Source organism: Anastrepha obliqua, chromosome 3 (assembly GCF_027943255.1).
Source record: "Anastrepha obliqua isolate idAnaObli1 chromosome 3, idAnaObli1_1.0, whole genome shotgun sequence".
Lineage (NCBI taxonomy): Eukaryota > Metazoa > Arthropoda > Insecta > Diptera > Tephritidae > Anastrepha > Anastrepha obliqua.
In genome coordinates this window covers 63,961,780-63,980,822 of record NC_072894.1, presented here as the reverse complement: position 1 = coordinate 63,980,822, position 19,043 = coordinate 63,961,780, and the positions used below count along the sequence as shown (strand labels likewise).

Below are 19,043 nucleotides of genomic sequence, written 5' to 3'. Positions count from 1 at the left end.
AAAAACGAGCTTCATATTCAAAGGCAGGGGAGTAGTAAGACTTCAAATATATCCAATATTTATGAAGCACGTTTTCCTTCATGTGACCTCCTTGGCTACAGTGCATTTCAGTAGCGCATTTCCCAATTCGATTTTCAAATTCCGTGTTTATGGTTTCTGACTCTATCTCAGAAACGGACGATATGTATTTTCTCATAAAATCGATCTTTCAGCGCAATCCACAAAACCAGGTCAACACTAAATTTGTCATACTTTTCATCATAGTTAAAGCGTTAGACGACTAGTTTAATCTCGCTCAGCTCGGTATAACATTGAATGACAATTAATATTTCATGCAGGAAAAAGCTGTAAGTGTCAAACTAACGGCACTAGATCTTCATGCAAACCTAAAAAATGCCAAATATAACTTCACTAACACACTTTGGTTCTTTCTAGTGGAAGTTTTGTCTTCAATCTTGATGTTTTTCTGATTGCATAGGCATTTTTATACTCATGTTTATTTCTGCAAGAGCGAATTGATTTAAAATTTTATATTGTGGTTCCCCGTTCTCTGTTGAAAGGGAGCTGACTACTAGAAACGTGTAACTAGTATAGCTAGTAAAGTAGATGACTTTTCAACAAGATTCCGTATAAAATGAAAGTATTTTCCAATGCCAACGGCATTCTGAATTCAGCTCCACTGAATATAACAAATGAAAAACATAATACTGTAGCATCAAAGAATGCGTACCAATTAAAGTGATGAAAAACGAGAATTAAAATAAACAAGAAGTCATAAATTTTCCAAGAAATGTCAAGAGTTCAACTATATTGACATCGACTTAACAATATACAATGAAACATATACAAATATTCACACGAAATACCTCTGCCATGCCATAAAAAACAGCTGAGCAAAGAAATCCAAAGGCAAATACCCGTAGAGCAGGTTGTTGACTGGTATCAGGCAATTTCAGATGTCATCATGAACGATACTTGTGGGAAATAAATGCACGTATGTGTATGTATCCACATCTACGCTAGCTTAAATATCTGTCTGTATACTATACATACATGTAATTTGCCGTAGGTAAATAAATGCGACTCATCGACGACATAATTGACACAACTTTAATCGCAAACATAATTGAAAATAGCGAAAAATTAATCGCTGCGATTTTTCAACGCGCAAGTACAATAAAAAGCAGAAAACTTAAAAGAATTATAATAATAAATAATTATAAAAATAAGAATAATAAAGCAAAAATTAAACAAGTAAGGCGGCTCTAAATTCGGTCCGTATCGAATTTTATATACCTGCGTGAAATTAATTTGGGCTGGCTGTTAATTTTTGGAATCATGTAAGCTTACAGGCGATGAGAGTTATATGGTATATAGCTTGTAATAACAGACGAACGGTCGAAAATTTAGGCTTATTATATATAAAAAGTGGGCGTGGACTGCATCCAATCTGAGTAACGATTATGTTGGATATGAAGGAGGTGGGTAGCAATACTTTTTTAGCAAATTTGATTAATTTTGCTTTACTATACACGCACACTTGTGCCTAAGGGAATTATAATTTTGCTCATATAATATAACTGTTTGTATGAAGCAGCTGAAAGAAATTGCGATATATATAGACATATGTACACACTAATACATACATTCGAACCCACAATTAAATCCTTTTTTCTTTTTTTCCATAGTCGCAATATTTTTCAACTTAATTTTTTTCCTTATTTTTAAATCAAAAAATGTATTGTATAAGGAAAACCCTATAAATAAAATTTTCAGCTCTTAATCAGAATTTTTAGAAAACTTCTGGATATGCAGATTTATAGCTCTTTGAATTTTGATATAATAAAGTGTAAGTTTATTGTTGATTGCTGAAATTTTTTTTCCATACGATGTTAAGCATTTTGCCACATAAAAAACTTCCGATCAAGTGCTTCATGAGAACGAAAATTATCACCTTTGTGTTCAAAACAATTGGCAAAAATTAACGTAGTTTTTGAACGATTGTTACTGTACTAAAATTTAGTGGGCTACGAAACTGCGTACCCAAAACTTTCTAAAGATTCTGATTACAAAGGTTAAAAGTTTTGATGACAGTTTTTTGAACTTTGTTAAATTTTTTTGAATTCTGTAGAAATATTGAAAGTTTATTTTATAGGGATTTTCTCACACAACGAACTATATTTTTATAAAAAATTAATGAAACAAATTTACCATGAAAAATATTGCAAACATTGTAAAAGAAAAAAGTGACTTAATTATGTGAGCAGAAGTGTATTTAGCCATGTCCGTCAGCCTGTCCGTCTGTGGACACCGATAACTCAAGCAAAAATCAATATTTTTCAATGAAATGAAATTTCTATGGTATTGAAGATAGGCGAAATCGGCGAATAACAACCATAACCACCTTTTACGGCATTTTGTGCGTTTTACGTCATAAATGTCATTAATTATATTTATAAAATTTTTTAATAAAAATATCAAAAATCAAATCTATTAAACTATATTACAACTTTCGGATATTTTAAAAAAGACCGCATCAAAAAATATTAAAAACTGTATGAGGTATCATGCAGACCGTGCCGGAAAAAGTAGTTTCGGGAAAAAACGAGTTTAGAGTTTGAGGTACAGGAGCGCGCCGACCGCTCTCTACCTAGTTAATGGGCTGTAGAAGCTATACTATTAGGCATTTCTGCATGAAAATTTGACAGTATAATCTTAAGATACTATACTTTCGAAATATCAAAAACAAAACAAATCGATGTTTTGAAAATTCTGATACGTCCAGAATTTTTCACCCCTTAATAGAACTCGCTCAAAATTGGTACACGAATTCTGCCATCCTAATATCAAATATGTGCGGTTACATGTTTCATCAAAAATGAGTTATTCATTTCTTCGGATTTTGTCATCGTTCATACTTGGGTGCGAGTGGCTACCGTTCGGCTTATTCTGGATTTGAAGCTCACTTTGAATGATAAAAAATATAAAATATTTTTTCTATTCGGAGTAAAATTTTGCCAGTATTTGGAAATTGAATGCAATTGTATCAGAGTAGTATTGGAGTGTAGTCTGTTATTGACAAAGTAATTTCTCTCAAATCTTCGTTCGAATTATATAATGACACTGGCTACCTTTCAAAAATACCTCCTACGTGCAGCTCAGAAAGCAGTTACTAGCCCAAAATGCCTATCGGAATGAATTGAAAAATTTCTGTGTCTTATAAAAGGACGGCCAATAAAGCTGATGGGCTGGATGGAATTTTAATATTGCATGCCTGATTTTCAATAAATGACAATCTGCCGTTTGCACAAACCAGTGTACAGTCAGTATTTTTAAAATTCATTTTTGGAGATTCACGGAGTATATGTAGATCGAGCCAATGAGAAGGGCAAAATTAGTTAGCTTATGAATTCATATATTTACGCAGTTTAAGTTGTAGATAATAGAAATTTAGAAAAAATTAGGTAACATAAAATTTTCTCACAGTAAAGTGGTGTACTTCTTATGCCCACGATTTAAGGCGAGACATTTTGATGATTCATATGGTTAGAAAAATACTTGTTTAGATTATTTTCGCTTTTGAGTGGGCAACTACTTACGCTTCTTTGCATATACGAACATACATATAAATGTATATTTTTGATTTGTATGCGCTTCTGTTTCCGCATAATCCAAATTGAAGACAAGCTTGATTACAAATATTATACCTATCCCACGTAGTTTCATCGTCATTATCGAAAAATTTAAAGAATTTATTTTTGCTTAAGATATTTTAAAGGTTTTTCAACCAGATAATATTTCAACATGAATCAGCATTTATTTGTATACTTAAGTATTATTGTACTTGTGTATGTATGTATGTATATAAATAGGAACTAAGTACAAACGAATTTTTGTTCTTTTGTTTTTGCCTACACTGGCAAATATACCATATAGCCGAGTCACAGCGCTCTGCTTCATGAAGTGCATTACGAGTATTGAGTAACTTTGAGTGAGAGGCATTCAGAGTGGAAAAGTATCAAATTTAAAGAACATTTGAATATAAAGGGTTTTCCAATAACAGGTGTTATTGGTGAATGGATTGCGCTATCGAGAGATGATAAATGATTTTTTATGGCCGAAATTGGATGGTATTGATCTGGACAACGTTTATTTTGAACAAGACGGCGCTACGTGCCACACAAGCAACGAAACCATTGATCTTTTAAGGGAAACGTTTCCGGACCGTTGTTTCTCTCGAAATTGGCCACCGAGATCTTGTGATTTAACACCTTGTGACTTTTTTGTTTGGGACCACATGAAAGAGAAGGTCTACGCCAACAGCCCAGGGTCAATTCAAGACCTCAAAGATGGAATTCGTGAGGCTATCGAGGACATAGGGCAGCCACTTTGCAATTCGGTTATGGAAATTTTTATGCAAAGGACATTGTCCTGTAAGCGTGGTCGTGGTGGTCATTTTCCTGATATTATTTTCTACTATTAACGACATGCCTTCCTCTTTATAATGAAATAGGCACCCGATAATTTATATTAAAAAAAAACATTTTCCTTTGAATATCAAAATAAGACCTGTTATTGGAAAACCCCTTAGATAAACCTTAAGTGGAGGTTTGTTGTTTCTGTGATTTCTTTTTCGTGTTTTATGCTAATTTTTGTATTTCAAGTGCATGCCAATATTCTTTTCACAGTTTTAGTAAATATAGTTTGAATTATGAAAATTCTGCTATCAAGCTCAACGTGGCAAGTAGTCTATGCGAATAGGCTATGAATGAAAGATTGAAAGAATAACTGTAGCAACAGCAATATAATAATTTCATTATGAAAATTTTATTACAACTCTGTCATAATAAGCCTGGATATGTGTGAACTTAGAATAAGTGAACAAGAATAAGTTGAAACCAGCCAGAGTAGGAAAGATTCTCTTTTGGCGAAGCTCTGCAAACATTTTTTCCACTTTCTAAGTAACGCTCCCCAGTGATATCTACAGCCGCCTTCTTCAAAGGAAGTAAGGAATGACAATGCTGCTCTCAGACTCCGTCACATAGAAAATATTTGTGTTGAACTCACTCTATCGTCTACATTTTTTTTTCTTATTTATATTGTGATTTTGTCCGGAATGGGATTTGATTGGAGTTGTGCCTGAAATCGTCCTAATCCGCCATTCCAAAAATACTGCACGATTTAATTTACTTTTAATTTCATTCATATAAGAAAACAAATTGAAAACTGTGGGCGATATTAACTGTAGGGATTATCTGCTAATACCCATCTTAACAAAGAAATTTTTTGTCGACACTTCTGAGGTGATCTGTATGAGAGCACCTACAGCATTAACGATTTTCAGCACAAGCACTGTAGGATTTCGATGGCAAGGCCTTCAAATATTTGTCCAACTCTGGGCTGGTACTCTTTACGGTTCATCGCCCGATTTAAACAACTCAGATATCTTTCTCTGAGGTTACTTGAAGTTGCGAGCTTATGTCAACAATCATCAGATGACCACAGCCTTTAAGGAGAATATTCAAAAGGAATGCAAACAGTTATCATTGTAAATCTTGCGGAGAGTAATAGAAAATGAGACGAAATGGTAAAAAATGTGTATTAAGATCTTTCCACTTTACAGAAAAAATTGGAAAGGTCCATGTAAAGACTTTCACTACTTAAACAATTTTTTTGTATTCGGTAAAAAAATTATTCAAGAACGAAATTCTTCTTTGAAATGATTGAATGATTGAAAATGGAACATAACTTTGTGTCACCTTGTATATCCGACCAAGGCTTGCCACTTCAGCAACATTCCCCGAACATTTAAGCGGAGTGTTTATATTGTTACAAAAACAGCAACACTGACACATATTTCATGAGCCTTAAAATTATTTCAATTCGATTATCATAAAGTCCGCAGTACCACTCGCCTCGGAAACGAACAGTAGTTCTCTGGCAGTATGCAAAAAATAAAAAATATAGTACAACATATTGCAGTTTATTAAATGTATATATTATAATATTGGCTCCTTTTTTTCCCTAACCTGCATGAAATTGTAAAAATGCGTGCAATTAAATATTTATACTCGTCTACCATTTAAGGTGAGTTGAGTGCAAAATGAATAGTAATCTATTACTTTAAGCCATGCCTACTAACACTTCTATTTACTGTAATTAAACACCCACAACTTTTCCCTGCTAATTTAATATTCATGTATGAATATTGTGCACCCACCTGTCAATTTACGCATATCATTGGCTTATAATTGCGGAAAACGTAGGTTGGGTCTGCTATAAAAACCACAAGAAAATGGGTGAAGAACATTAGAGGTAGTTATTTACTAAACTACAAAAAATGTGAAAAGCTCAATAAAGCAAGCCCAGAAATTGAAAGCTGTCATACTTGGAATTTGTTTCTACATACACTGGTGCTCACAAAATTAAATTGTGCTGTAGTAGTGACGTTATAATATAGCATAGCAATAAATCTGACAAAAACAAGGATTGTATAAAAACAAAACGAGGAAAAAATTTAAAAATTTAATTAAAAAAGGTTTTTATACCTCTTATTGCTATGCATTTTTTAAATTTAAATTAGTGGATCAATAAAATTTTAAGAGCAAAACAGTGTTTTCCACCACCGATTTTGTGCTCATGTAATTATTATAAGTAATCTGAAAATAAATGGATGTTACTACTAAATTGTGTGAATTGACTCTATCACTGGTTTCGCGGAAAAAAATCGCTGGATGAAAAAGCAGCACCAGGACACAGGCACACAAGCATAGAAGTAAAATGAAATGAAAAATATATTAAAACATTTTAAAGCTCCTCATTCGCAAATACAAAAAACAAAAAAATACCTTGCATTGCTAATATTTTGTTGGAACCCACTTATGCCGTATAACCTCCGCATATCGTTTACTCATCGAGTATACCTAATTTTGGCATTGACGTTAAGTAATATTGTGCTGGATGATCTGACCTAATGAAGTCTTGAATGATCTGCCCTAAAGAAGCCTTATTTGCTGGCTTTTTTGCAGATACTGTTTTTTTTATGATTCAACACAAATTTTCTATTAGGTTTAAGTTGGCGCTTTTCGCCGGTTACTCAAGAGCTTTTATAAAATTGATGCTAATCTACTCTTTTACTAACCGAGAAAAATGTGTGGAGTGGTTGTCTTGCGGTAAAACTCAAGTAAGAGGAGAATTAACAGAGTAATTTCCTACCAAGTGTTGTTGCAAGATATCTTTGTTCATAATTCCAGTCATTTTACCTTGTACAATTGGACCATCACGTGAGCATGTAAAATACTCCCACATTATAACCGACAAATCATTATTTTTAATCTTTTTTTAGTTTATTGGAGACTCAATACCTGCAGTAGTGGCTGTTTCACGTACCATTTTCCATTATTTCCAAACACATTAAATTTAGACTTATCGCTCCAAACAATTAATATCAAAAATTAGGCCGTGTATTCAAATTTTGTTTGACAAAGGCGAAATTACAAACCGGATTTTTTTTTTTTTTTGTTTTTAATCAATAGGTCGAGGTCGAGAAAGGGTCTGCCTTATTTATCCTGACCATCCAATGTCTTCCTCCGTGGCTTATTTCATGGAAAATTTTGAATTGTTCACTTATGTTAAAATATGTGATTTACTTTTTCTCTAGAAAAGAACTTTAAATTTTGAGCTCCTCACTCTAATTTACTTTTTCGGTAAAGTTGAGTTCTTCTAATGCCCGGATTGGCGCTTCGTTTCCAGCTTATATTGATATTATCCTAAATTTGAATAAATTTCGCTAAACAAATAAAACAAACGAATCTATGAATAAAAAATAATTAAAATTAAAGGAAAGGAAAAGGGGGCTTGAACCCTACTTTTTTATGATCGACATAGTTGACACACAAAAAGAAGTTCCATCTAAACTCGTTGAATAAAATACCGGCAAAATAAACAAATTTTAGCTTATCAATCTGCTGTTTACAAATAGATTACTTTGTGGTAGCCTAAAATGCTAATTGGTTTATGTTGCCGTACACCTCCACCTTCTACTAAATGTGTCTAAACATCTGTCAAATTTCTGTTTTGACTTTGTCCCGTTTTCTCATGTGGGCACCTTGCTGTCTTAACATTCCAAACTGGTATCAAGCAAATCGGATCGCCGCATGCGCGCATGCAAATGAGGCCATAAAGTTAAAATTGAGTTGTCAAACTACGCAATGACAGCTGATGTTAAGACAGTGACGGCAAGAAATTCGGTAAGACAAATATGTTTTAACACTGAAATTCGCGCTCTCCACCTAACATTTCTGTTTTAACAGAACATTTTTAACATAATTTATAGAAGATGTAGATGTGGGGTTAACATTTCTCGACGAAATGCGTATAACAGTTGGTCTAAAAACGAAATTGCGTTGAGAGAGCAGACTTTTAACAGGAATTTAACATTCCTTTACATACATAAAACATTCATATATTTTTTTCTTTTCTTGTTGCAGTGAATTTGTTAATTAACAATACTCGCCGAATTTTTTACGCCAACTAACCGACTGACCGAAGCCGTAACCACAAGTCCAACTAAATCCAGCGATTTTGTATTTGGGCCAGAAAAATGCAACGAGTGTGAGAGTGGCTTGTGCTTGGCAAATTGAACACGTCTGTCAATGCCAATTGCTTTTGCGTATTTTTTTTCTTGTTCTACGCATTATGGCCGCGCACCTTAAATCTGCCAAACCACAATAGCAAGTTACACGTTTGAATGTGGACTCAAGTGAAGACACGCACTTATTATACAAACTCAGTTAAAACCTTGCACTAACACTCATACACAATTTCAATTGAAGTTAACCACTAGCCTGTCGCTTTCTTTTGGCTTCCATCGGTCTGCAGCTAACACTGAGCAAGCGACTAACTTTGAGCAGTGCGCATTTTAGAGCGTATGGACAAAACTCAGGTAGAAATATTTGCGCATAAGGGGAATACTTCTATGGACGAAAATGGATTACACTAAACGTTTTTTATGGCTTTCCGGCATTTTATTGGGTGAGTAAACAACAAGTATACATATGCATCTACATACGTACAGGGTGGTCCATTTAGCGCTTGAAATTTAATTGAGCTACGAATAAAATCTGTACCAAATTGTTACTTATTGTAAATGCATGGGCCTGCCACGATGACTGTTTATTTAAAATTTCAAAATTGAAAATTTGATTTTTTGCTGCTTGTTGAAAATGCTTATCTTCATACTGGAAACATGCAGTTAAAATGTTTTTAACTTTTTTAAGCATTAGGGACACATTTAGTAAATATTTAAACGTAAACTCAATTTTTTAGGCACGGATATTGTTTTCATTATCAAAGTCTCGAAAACCGATAGTTCGTACTATTCTTTGGCCTTTATTGTCACATATACTTTTACCAATTTTTAACATAAATAAATTTTAAGCATACGAGAACTTCAACTTATACAATCCTTAACATATACTGTAAATTATGTTTTAACGTTTGCTTTATCCTCTTATTTAACCCGTACTACAACGCATAACATAACATCAATCAAAAAATGTCTTCACTTATTGTCTTACTTGAACGCGCAGACAGCCACATTATTTATACAATACGATTTTAATCTCGTGACAGGAGCAGCTGCGACAGTCCGTCGGACAGTAAATATCAGTTTTGTCCATCTGCAGCTTCTCTCAGCCTGCCAAGCTCGCTTATGGATTAGAGTAACCCGAATGACAGAACGTGCTCCGGGTCAAAAAAGTTGGCGTCAAAGCCCCTCCCAGCTAAAGAGTCAGAGATCTCGTTACCCGCGATACCCACGTGTGCCGGGATCCATGTTAGCATCAGAATATTAAGTCTAACGACATAGTTCTCCCTCGATTTACTGGACTCAACTACCCTTGAAGTGGTTGGAGGGTTGGAGCTTTGCTGTCGCTGCAGACACAAACAGATCAGCCCCTCCATCTGTTTTCCAGAACAAAGTTCATTGCTTCCTGAACAGCAAACACCTCCGCTTGAAACACAGATGTGTACATTCCAAAAGCTAAGTGTAGTTTAATCCCTCTGTATTCTACGTAGACACCAAAGCCGGACCGGGCTCGGTTCTGGAGCTATCAGTAAAAATGCGAAAACAGTGTTTGCCGGGCTCATTTTCATAGTGACCCTCACAATTGAGTCTCCCATTAATGGCTTGCTCGATATCGGTCAGTCGGTTCTTCGCGCACCTCGCAAAAAAATTGAACGGAGTCAACGGTTAGTAATACAATTGCCGAATTTGTCGCACAAAATATCAATTGTGGCGTGTACTATATGGTTGGACACGCCATTTTGCTGATACCAAAGATCGTGCAAGTCTATGTTTTCCATTTACAGCCACAAAAATACGTGTATCTTGTATGTGTATTTACCATTCATTCTCTCAGGATGCAATGGCTCCTCGACACTGATGTGCCGATTTTCCGATGCCGATATGCGACAGTTCTGTTTATTTACATAGACGCCCAGAGGAATATTTGCTTAGTCAGAAAATATGATTTTGATACCTTTTTATGAAATGCAATGGCATTCAACATAACATTGACTTTGGAAATAAGTTTTTGATAAGATATTTAATTGATTTTCAATTAATTTTATTCTCCGGCGATTTAACACTGACTTTTGGTCAAAACTTCTAGTGGGAAAGAACTATCATTGTCAAAATAGCACAGGATTAAAAAACCACATATGAAACACCCTGTATACATATATATAAATATATATATATATATATATATACATATATATGGCATATGTATATCTACATGTATATGCATGTATGTATTTTACATAGCTTCAGTACGGTAGCAACTAATAATAATAATTTTATATATCGTAGAAATCAATTTTTTCTCAATGTTTTATACCTACTTTAGCGATGAGTAACGGTAAATATTTTGATATATTAATTACTCCGTGGTCAACTTGAGTACTGATTGGTGATTGGTAATTGTTGATTCATTTTTGTTTTTTTTTGTTTTTGAGTATGGTTTAATGACAAATGGGTAAATGGCTAATGACTTGCTTTTGGGTTTTCGCCACGGCCTCGATGTTTCCTTGTTTTAATTAATTGGGTTGAGTTTTTACATTGATAAACAAGTTTGAAAAATTATTATTTTCTGCATGAACTTGAAACGCTTTTTTGTTGTTAGTTTAATTGGTGTTTGTTTTTCGGTAGATGGGTATTTATGAAGGTAATGTGAAAGCATTTGGAAAGTACTTATATATTTGCGGCCAAAATTTTATTTCAAGTAAGTTTTAACAAATAAGTAGGTCAAGTCCAAATGGGTGTGTTAATGATTTGATATTTTGGAATTTAAGTACAAAAGGAAAATGAAAATTTTTGATTTTTAAGTAGAGAACTTTATCAAATATGAAGTGCGAAGTAAGACGGAAAAGGGTAATTGGATCGTTAATAATTCATTGGACAACGCGTTTGATACAGAAAATTGAGCTGGTTTCTATATTGCGTATGTGACTGAGCTTCTTGTTGTTGTTCCACAAATGGAGGGATCTACAGTTTTAAGTCGACTGCAAACGCCAAGTGGTTTTTTTATGAGGAAATTTTACAATGCACAAACAAACTCGGAGGCTTGTCATTGCCTGTCGAGGGGCGACCGCTCTTAGAAGAAACTTTTTCTATTGTTTGGTGTTTCATGCACGGAAATTCGCACCTGCGCACTTCCGAATAATAGTCACGGACCATTCCATCGGCTACAACGGCTGCAACTTTCCTATATGCATGTACCGTTATCACAGAAACAAGTACTTTTGTATGTATGTTGAATGTATGAAATATTTTTGCTGTAATTTCTAGTATTTCTTGTTGCCGGTTGATTTATAAATATAACAAATGTATATAATGTATTTGTATTATAATATCATCAAAATGATTAGAAATTCATTCAGAAATTTTACCGTTTTTGGCATTTTACTAAGCCGTATTTCCACTTACATGGTGGCCCAGTCAAATTGCTAATAGTTCGACATGCATTCGCATTGCTGCTTATTTCATATAAATAATTTACATCCATCATTCGCCCTATAATTCTGTAGATAAATATTTCTTGAATTTTGAGCTAAAACTTTATTTTTTTACTTAAATCATCGCATTTGCCCTCATCAACTTTCAAAATGAATACAGAGTCTCGCTCGGATCCGCTTAAATTCGTATTCTTTCGCTTATACTTAATAGATACAAAATTCTTCAATTTTATATACCATATTTCCTAACAAGCGGTTCCATCCAATGCCAAAAAAGGTCCACATACAAATTTATTTTTAAAAATAAAATATACTGAAATCCTTTTTTTTTTGGTATTTGATATAGTAACTTTATTAAAAATTTCCAATCTTCTAGACATTTAAATAACATAATACAGCATACACAAAATGGTCAAGGCTTTTGATCGTGACTGACATTATTTGACGAACCCTTGAGGCGTAACAGTGCCTCTGAACGGCCTAAATCTTTTCTACATTATTCACATAATATTCATCTTTCTGACCACACTACAAAAAATGTTGAAAGGGTCAAAATGTAGCTACGGAACCACCCGACGGCTAATAATATGACGTCTGGGTTTAGTGCACCAAAAGATCGATTATTTAACGAGATGTGTGGCATGACATGTCGTGCTGCTGAAATCGCAGGCCATGTCTGCTAGTGAGCTCGCAAACAATCGTTCATAACCGAAATAGTGCTTCATCGAAATAATGCTTTTAGTAACTTATTTAAAATAAAGAGAAAAATGAGGCCCCAACTACTCAATTACTCACTGAAAGTAAATTGTTCCAAAGTGAGAAACTGTTTCTATCAAGCAATTTATGGTTATAAAAGAAACCTGTACTTCAGCTACTCTGTTTACATACGTCTCTTTATCTGGCACTACGTAAAAATTGATTTATTCATTGCACTCATTATTAAAATTTTAGCAACCGACACACCTTAACTAAACCTTGCAAATTGCTCAAGCTTACAGTCACTGTTAACAGTTATCGCACCGTTTTTTATAACCATATGCACTTGTGCTAAAGTGTAGTCTAATTTTGGTCATATAACGGTTATATGTAACAGCATAAAAGCATAGATATGTATCGACATACATACATAAAAAAAGGGGTTTTCAATAAGTACCCGCGTTAGAAATGAAAAACAAATTGTTATTTTAACCCCTCCAAAAATAGAATTTCTCGAGCTCTCACCTCTGTCTCGACGATGGCTTCTTCGCTTCAACTATAATAATTTTTTCCCCGCAAATCATATCTTTATATTAGGGAAAAAGAAAAAGTCGCAGGGAACCATATCGGGAGTTCGGCGGTAATTCATGCAGTTTGGCGGTGACAACTCCATATGAAAGTGCTGGCACGTTATCGTGGTGAAACAGCACGTTCTTTTTCCCCAAATGCGACAGTGCCTCCTTCAATTTTTTGTGAAAGCGGTCCAATAACTCACTCTAGTATTGTCCAGTTATCGTTCCTTTTTTTTAATTCCATGAGGATGACGCTGTTCGCATACCAAAAAATCGTCGTCATGACCTTTTCGGCTGATGGGACTGTCTTGGCTTTCTTTGGAGCAGACTAACCGGGAGAAACCCATTGTTTTGATTCTTACAACGCGACGCGAAAATTCCTTCGGACCTCGCGGAAATTGCTCCCAACACTGCTTCGAAGTTAACAGCCACATCCGCTTGTTGTCCACGATGAGCAATTAGGGCACCTATCGGGCCGACAAAATTTTCATCGCCAACTTATCATAAATATTAATGAAGTAAATTAAATTAATTAACAATTTTATCATCGCCAACTTATCATGTAAAATCTTAATTGCCGTTCCGGCCGACACACTTATGGCCTCTGTTACTTCGCGCACTTTCGTTCGCTCCTCGGTAAGCACGCCTGCCGGGCGTCGTGGTCGCTCCTCATCTAAAACAGATATTCACCCACGCTTAAATTCGTTGAACCAATTTCTTACTGTGGTCATAGATGGCGAAGTGTCTCCATATCCAGCACCCAACTTTGCTTTTATCTCCTCGCATTTTTCTCATCCAAAAACAAAAGGCCAATTACCGAACGTTACTGCTCTTTTTCCATTTTAGCGAAAATCGGGAAACACGTCTTACTCGAATAGTTGCCAAATCCAAACTAACCTATCAATCAGTCTTAAATTTGTTTACCGTCATTTGATAGATGGCACCACACGATGCTTACAGCACCTTCTCTCAGGAATGCCCTCTGTCATCAAACACGAGGACTTATTGAACCAACTTTGTATATTTGTACACCAAAATGCTCAGAATGAAGAGAGGAATCGATTTAAGTATGTATAACCAAAGTAAAATTTAATATATTTTTGAATAAAATTTCGTGCATATTTTACGCTTCTACGAAGGTAATTTGGCATTTAAAATGAGTGAAATTGGGTAATAGCCACACCCACTTCTTATATTATATAATGGATATTTTGAAAAATAAAAAAAAGATATCTGTTGTAAATGATGCAAGATTACTTATTTTTGGTGAAAGTGACGAGCCCAAAAAAATTTACAAATATATATCTTAATTGTGTCTTAATAAATCTTGAGTATATCTTGATTGTGTGTCTTAGTATATCTTGATTGTGACTTAATAAAACTCACCTAAACTTTGTGCAGGTACTACTTCCCACTTTATTTAGATACTTAAGATAAATATTACTGAGATTTCATAAGACCATACCCACTTTATATATACATGCATATATATTATAATTGGCGTCTATGTCCTTTTTGGGTGTTTGGCCAAGCTCCTCCTGCTATTTGTGGCGTGCATCTTGATGTTATTCCACAAATGGAGGGACCTTCAGTTTTAAGATATTTTTTATCAGGAGCTTTTTCATGACAAAAAACTCGGTGGTTTGCAATTGTCTGCCGAGTGGCGGCCGCTATTAAAAAACTATATTATATAGTAAAACTCAATTTCCATCTGTCTATTTGAAGCTAGAAGGCTTAGCTCTCATTGTCTTTAAGTTTGTTTTTTTATTCCAGAACTTACGACCAGCTGAAATTATAATAAATTTTGCTAAATTGTACGCGAGTGTTTAAAGTTCGATGCGAACCAAATTTTACACTTCGAAATTTATGTTTTTTAAGTGTAAAATTTGGATTTAATATAAAAGCACAGCTTATATTCTAATGAAAACACCTAAATAAAAGCTTCAAACTTCTTAAAAGCTTAAAGAATGGAAAAAATTTGATGTTTGCAAATTTCGAAAATTCAAATAATATTTTGAAAATTTTGTCAATTATCCATTATTTTTATTCACTCTATTCTGATATTTTAAACCAGAATTCACTATTATGAGAAGTTAGGAGATTTTCGCCAAGAGTCATGCGCATTTTTTTCATGTTTCCTGTCAGTTTTGTCGAAATATCTGGTCTCATTAGTTTTAAGATTTTTCAAAAGGTTTGGGCTTTTATTGCTGCTTTTGTAGTCTTTATATTGCAATATATTAACAAAAATAGTGAACGCTACAAATATTGCAAGCTTTATACAAAAAATAGCCGTCCCACCATTATTCACAGTCACTGTTCATTTGCTGAATATTTTAGCCATACTATATTTTGTAATATCCTACATTTAAAAATATTGCTTTTGCCATTTCTATAAACACTAATTAACCCCAAATATCTATAAGTGCAACAACAGCAAAGAAGGAAATAGAAAAACTAACACCATGTCCATAAAAAATCATCTTGTACAAACTTGTAAATATCGTTGACTGATTATTAACAAAAATTATTCGTATCGTATCTGTGGCAAAATCTGCTGCATGTATACAGGTCCAATTCTACTTGCAGCCTTGACGTTACAAGATGCCGCCAGTCCAGTATTTCAAAATCACAAAACGAAAGAGTGGACGAATTTAGATAATATCACATTCTCTTTTGATTGCACGCATCGACCGGTTGGCTTCTACGCCGACATGGAGTACAATTGTCAGGTGAATAGTAGATAAGAAATAAAATGAAAAAAAAAATTATGCTAAAAAAAGACGTAAACATAAGAAAAGCTTAGTTTTGCTTCAATTGCGTATGTGTGTGTGTTAGAGAGAGAAGAGCGAAGTTGGTATTGCTCACATTTATTCAAAGTTGTGGAATTTTTAATTTAAGTAGCTTTCGAGTACCACTTTTAATAATTGTTAACAGCCTAAAAGTATGCACACAATTTCATTAACTTGACCATTTTCTCATTAAAATGCTTAGATCTTCCACATGTGCGATGAAGAGGGTAATCGCATACCGCATTTATGCGCCAACGAGACTTCTTTCAATCAGGAGTATCGCATCTGTGATTGGGATTACAATTTTAATTGTACAGAGTCACCGGTAATGAATAGAAATATCAACACTGCCAATGAGTGTAAAAATTTTCGAGATCATTTTTATTAACATTTACATATATTCCAGAAATGGTTTTATCTGAACGAGCTGACGTATGCCACAGAACCACCTGACGAGGATGAAGATTATTGAAACGCAACCTATCCACTTCGAAGCGCCCTAAACATCTGCGCGTCTCAAGTTCACGCTAAGTGACCTTACTGACAAGTAATTAGTTAAGTGCAATCGTATTTATGTTATTGTAATTAGTTATAATTTGCTATAGCGTAAATATCCTAAAATATTTCTAAATATATAAACTTAATTAATGAGATTCGAAATCAGTCGATTTCATTTAAACAAATTTAGTAAATTTGTAAATTACTGAAATGCTAGCGCTAACGTGTTTTTTTTTCACTTATATGTATGTATGTTTGTATATTTGTTATGTACGCAAATATGAATATTCATATACATACCTATGTATGCATATTAACATATGTATGTATGTAATTGCCTGTAAATGCACACGTAAAAGGCGTGGCAATAATTGTACAATAATTTATGTAGTTGATTTAGTGACGATGTTGTTATTCAATTGTAAATATTTGTATACGGAGTTTTTATGTTATATTTAAAATGTGTCAATCAAAAAAGATAGAAGCGAATAATAAAATATTGTAAACAGTTGAATTAATTGGGACTATTAGAAATAGTAAACATATCAATTATTTCTTTCAAGTGGCTACATCAAATATCTGGAAGAGTTGGCGGAGGGGTTCACTTGAAATATCTAAAAACGCTTACTTCATTTTTTTTGTTTTTGTGATGACGGTTTTGATTGATTGAGCCGTTTGTGTAAGTGTAATTTATTTTATATGGAGATATTTGAGGATTTGCATTTGAATATTTTGAAAAATATGGATACGTGTTGTTTTGTATTTTTTCAATATTAAATTGATTTAAATTTATAATTTATAATTGCTTTAATGGGATTAACAAAAATGTATGATTTTAATGACTTCAAAAGGACTTAAACCAATTTCAAAGAGAGCAAAAAGTAAAAACCTTTCTTTAATAAATATCTAAAAAAAATATTTCCATTTTTTTAGTGAATTTTCAACAATAAAAAAAAAGAAATAATAAAATAAAAAGGATTTATTTCAACATTTACCATTCAACCAAAATTATTTGTATTCTAATTATTAATATATTGTAACTTTTTTTATTATAATGAAATTTTCGGAAATAAACATGAATTGGAGGGATGTAATGAATCAATTATATCTGTAAATCTTCCTAATGTGAAGGGTCTGGAATCATGATGTAAACGTGGTGTACTATATTTCTAAAGTTCTGTCTTTCTCCCCGAGAGAGCAATAAATTTAGTGACTTAAACTGCTCATTCTCACTAAATGAGGTTTTATATTAGGTTCGCAACTAAATTCTCACTGTTTTTTGATGAAAATACAACCTTATTCTGTAAAAATGGTTACAAGTGAATCATTAAAAGTATTGTCCATTGCTGACTACTACTCTTTCTCACCTTTCTAGTAGATCTCGTATACAATCGCGATAAAACTGTTCATCTTTTGAGGCTATCAACGGATCAAGACATTTTTTTACATCTTCATATGAATGGAACTGTTGGTCAGCTAAACCATGTGCAATCGATCGGAACAGGTGATAATCGGACGGCGCAATATCTGGAGAATATGGCGGGTCGGGTAGAATTTCCCATTTTAGTGTTTTCAGGTAGGTTTTAACGGGTTTGGCAAAGTGAGCCCGAGCGTTGTCATGCTGTAGAATCACTTTTGCATGCCTCCCCGCATATTCCGGCCGCTTCTCGCGCAGTGCTCGGCTCAATCGCATCAATTGAAGTCGATGGTGATCCCCAGTGATGGTTTCGCTTGGTTTTAACAGTTCATAATAAATAACAGCAACTTGGTCCCACCAAATACATAGCATAACCTTCGCAGCGTGAATATTCGGCCGAGGCGACGACATAGAAGCATAACCGGGCAGTCCCCATGACTTCCTTTTCTTTGGATTGCTGTAATGAATCCATTTTTCATCACCCGTCACGATGCGAAGAAGAAAACCTTTCCTCTTTTGCCGCTGGAACAGTCGTTCCCAGGCGAAAAAACGCAACATCCCTTGGTTTTAACTCATAAGGAACCCAAGTCCCCTGTTTCTAAATCACTCCCAAAGCATGCAATCACTTGGAAATGGATTGGCTGGTAACTCCTAATACTGAAACAAGCTCTTCTTGCGTTTGACACGAATCCTCATTGAGCAATGCGTCCAATTCAGCGTTTTCGAAGGTTTTTGGCCTTCACGCGGCCGGTCGTCAACATTAAAATCACCGTTTTTGAAGCGACGGAACCATCTCAATAAACTTTTTGTAGCTCTCGCTTCCCGCAAATGACGATTATTCTGCACAAAATCAGACATTTTCACAAAACCAAAAGTATATGATACCAAAACAAGGGCTTTCTAGAAACAAAATGAGCTTGTTTCATTTCATGCAAAATAAACTTTTTATGTATTCGAAATTGTTTTGTGATTGTATAATAGTCTTTAAGAACTTTTCTTATAGTACCCTCCATAATTCCAAAAACGGTATCATTTGATAGAGATAAGAGTGTC

At 34.2% G+C, this 19,043-nt stretch overlaps 1 protein-coding gene across 1 annotated transcript; it reads left to right on the top strand.

The window, feature by feature from the left end:
- The first annotated feature begins 8,817 nt into the window (after positions 1–8,817).
- On the top strand, positions 8,818–17,319 carry LOC129242907 (uncharacterized). The gene is made up of 4 exons (XM_054879831.1): positions 8,818–9,033; positions 15,855–16,015; positions 16,278–16,400; positions 16,482–17,319. The coding sequence occupies exons 1-4, from the start codon at positions 8,988–8,990 to the stop codon at positions 16,545–16,547; spliced, it is 396 nt and encodes a 131-aa protein (XP_054735806.1). The 5' UTR covers positions 8,818–8,987; the 3' UTR covers positions 16,548–17,319.
- Positions 17,320–19,043: the final 1,724 nt, after the last annotated feature.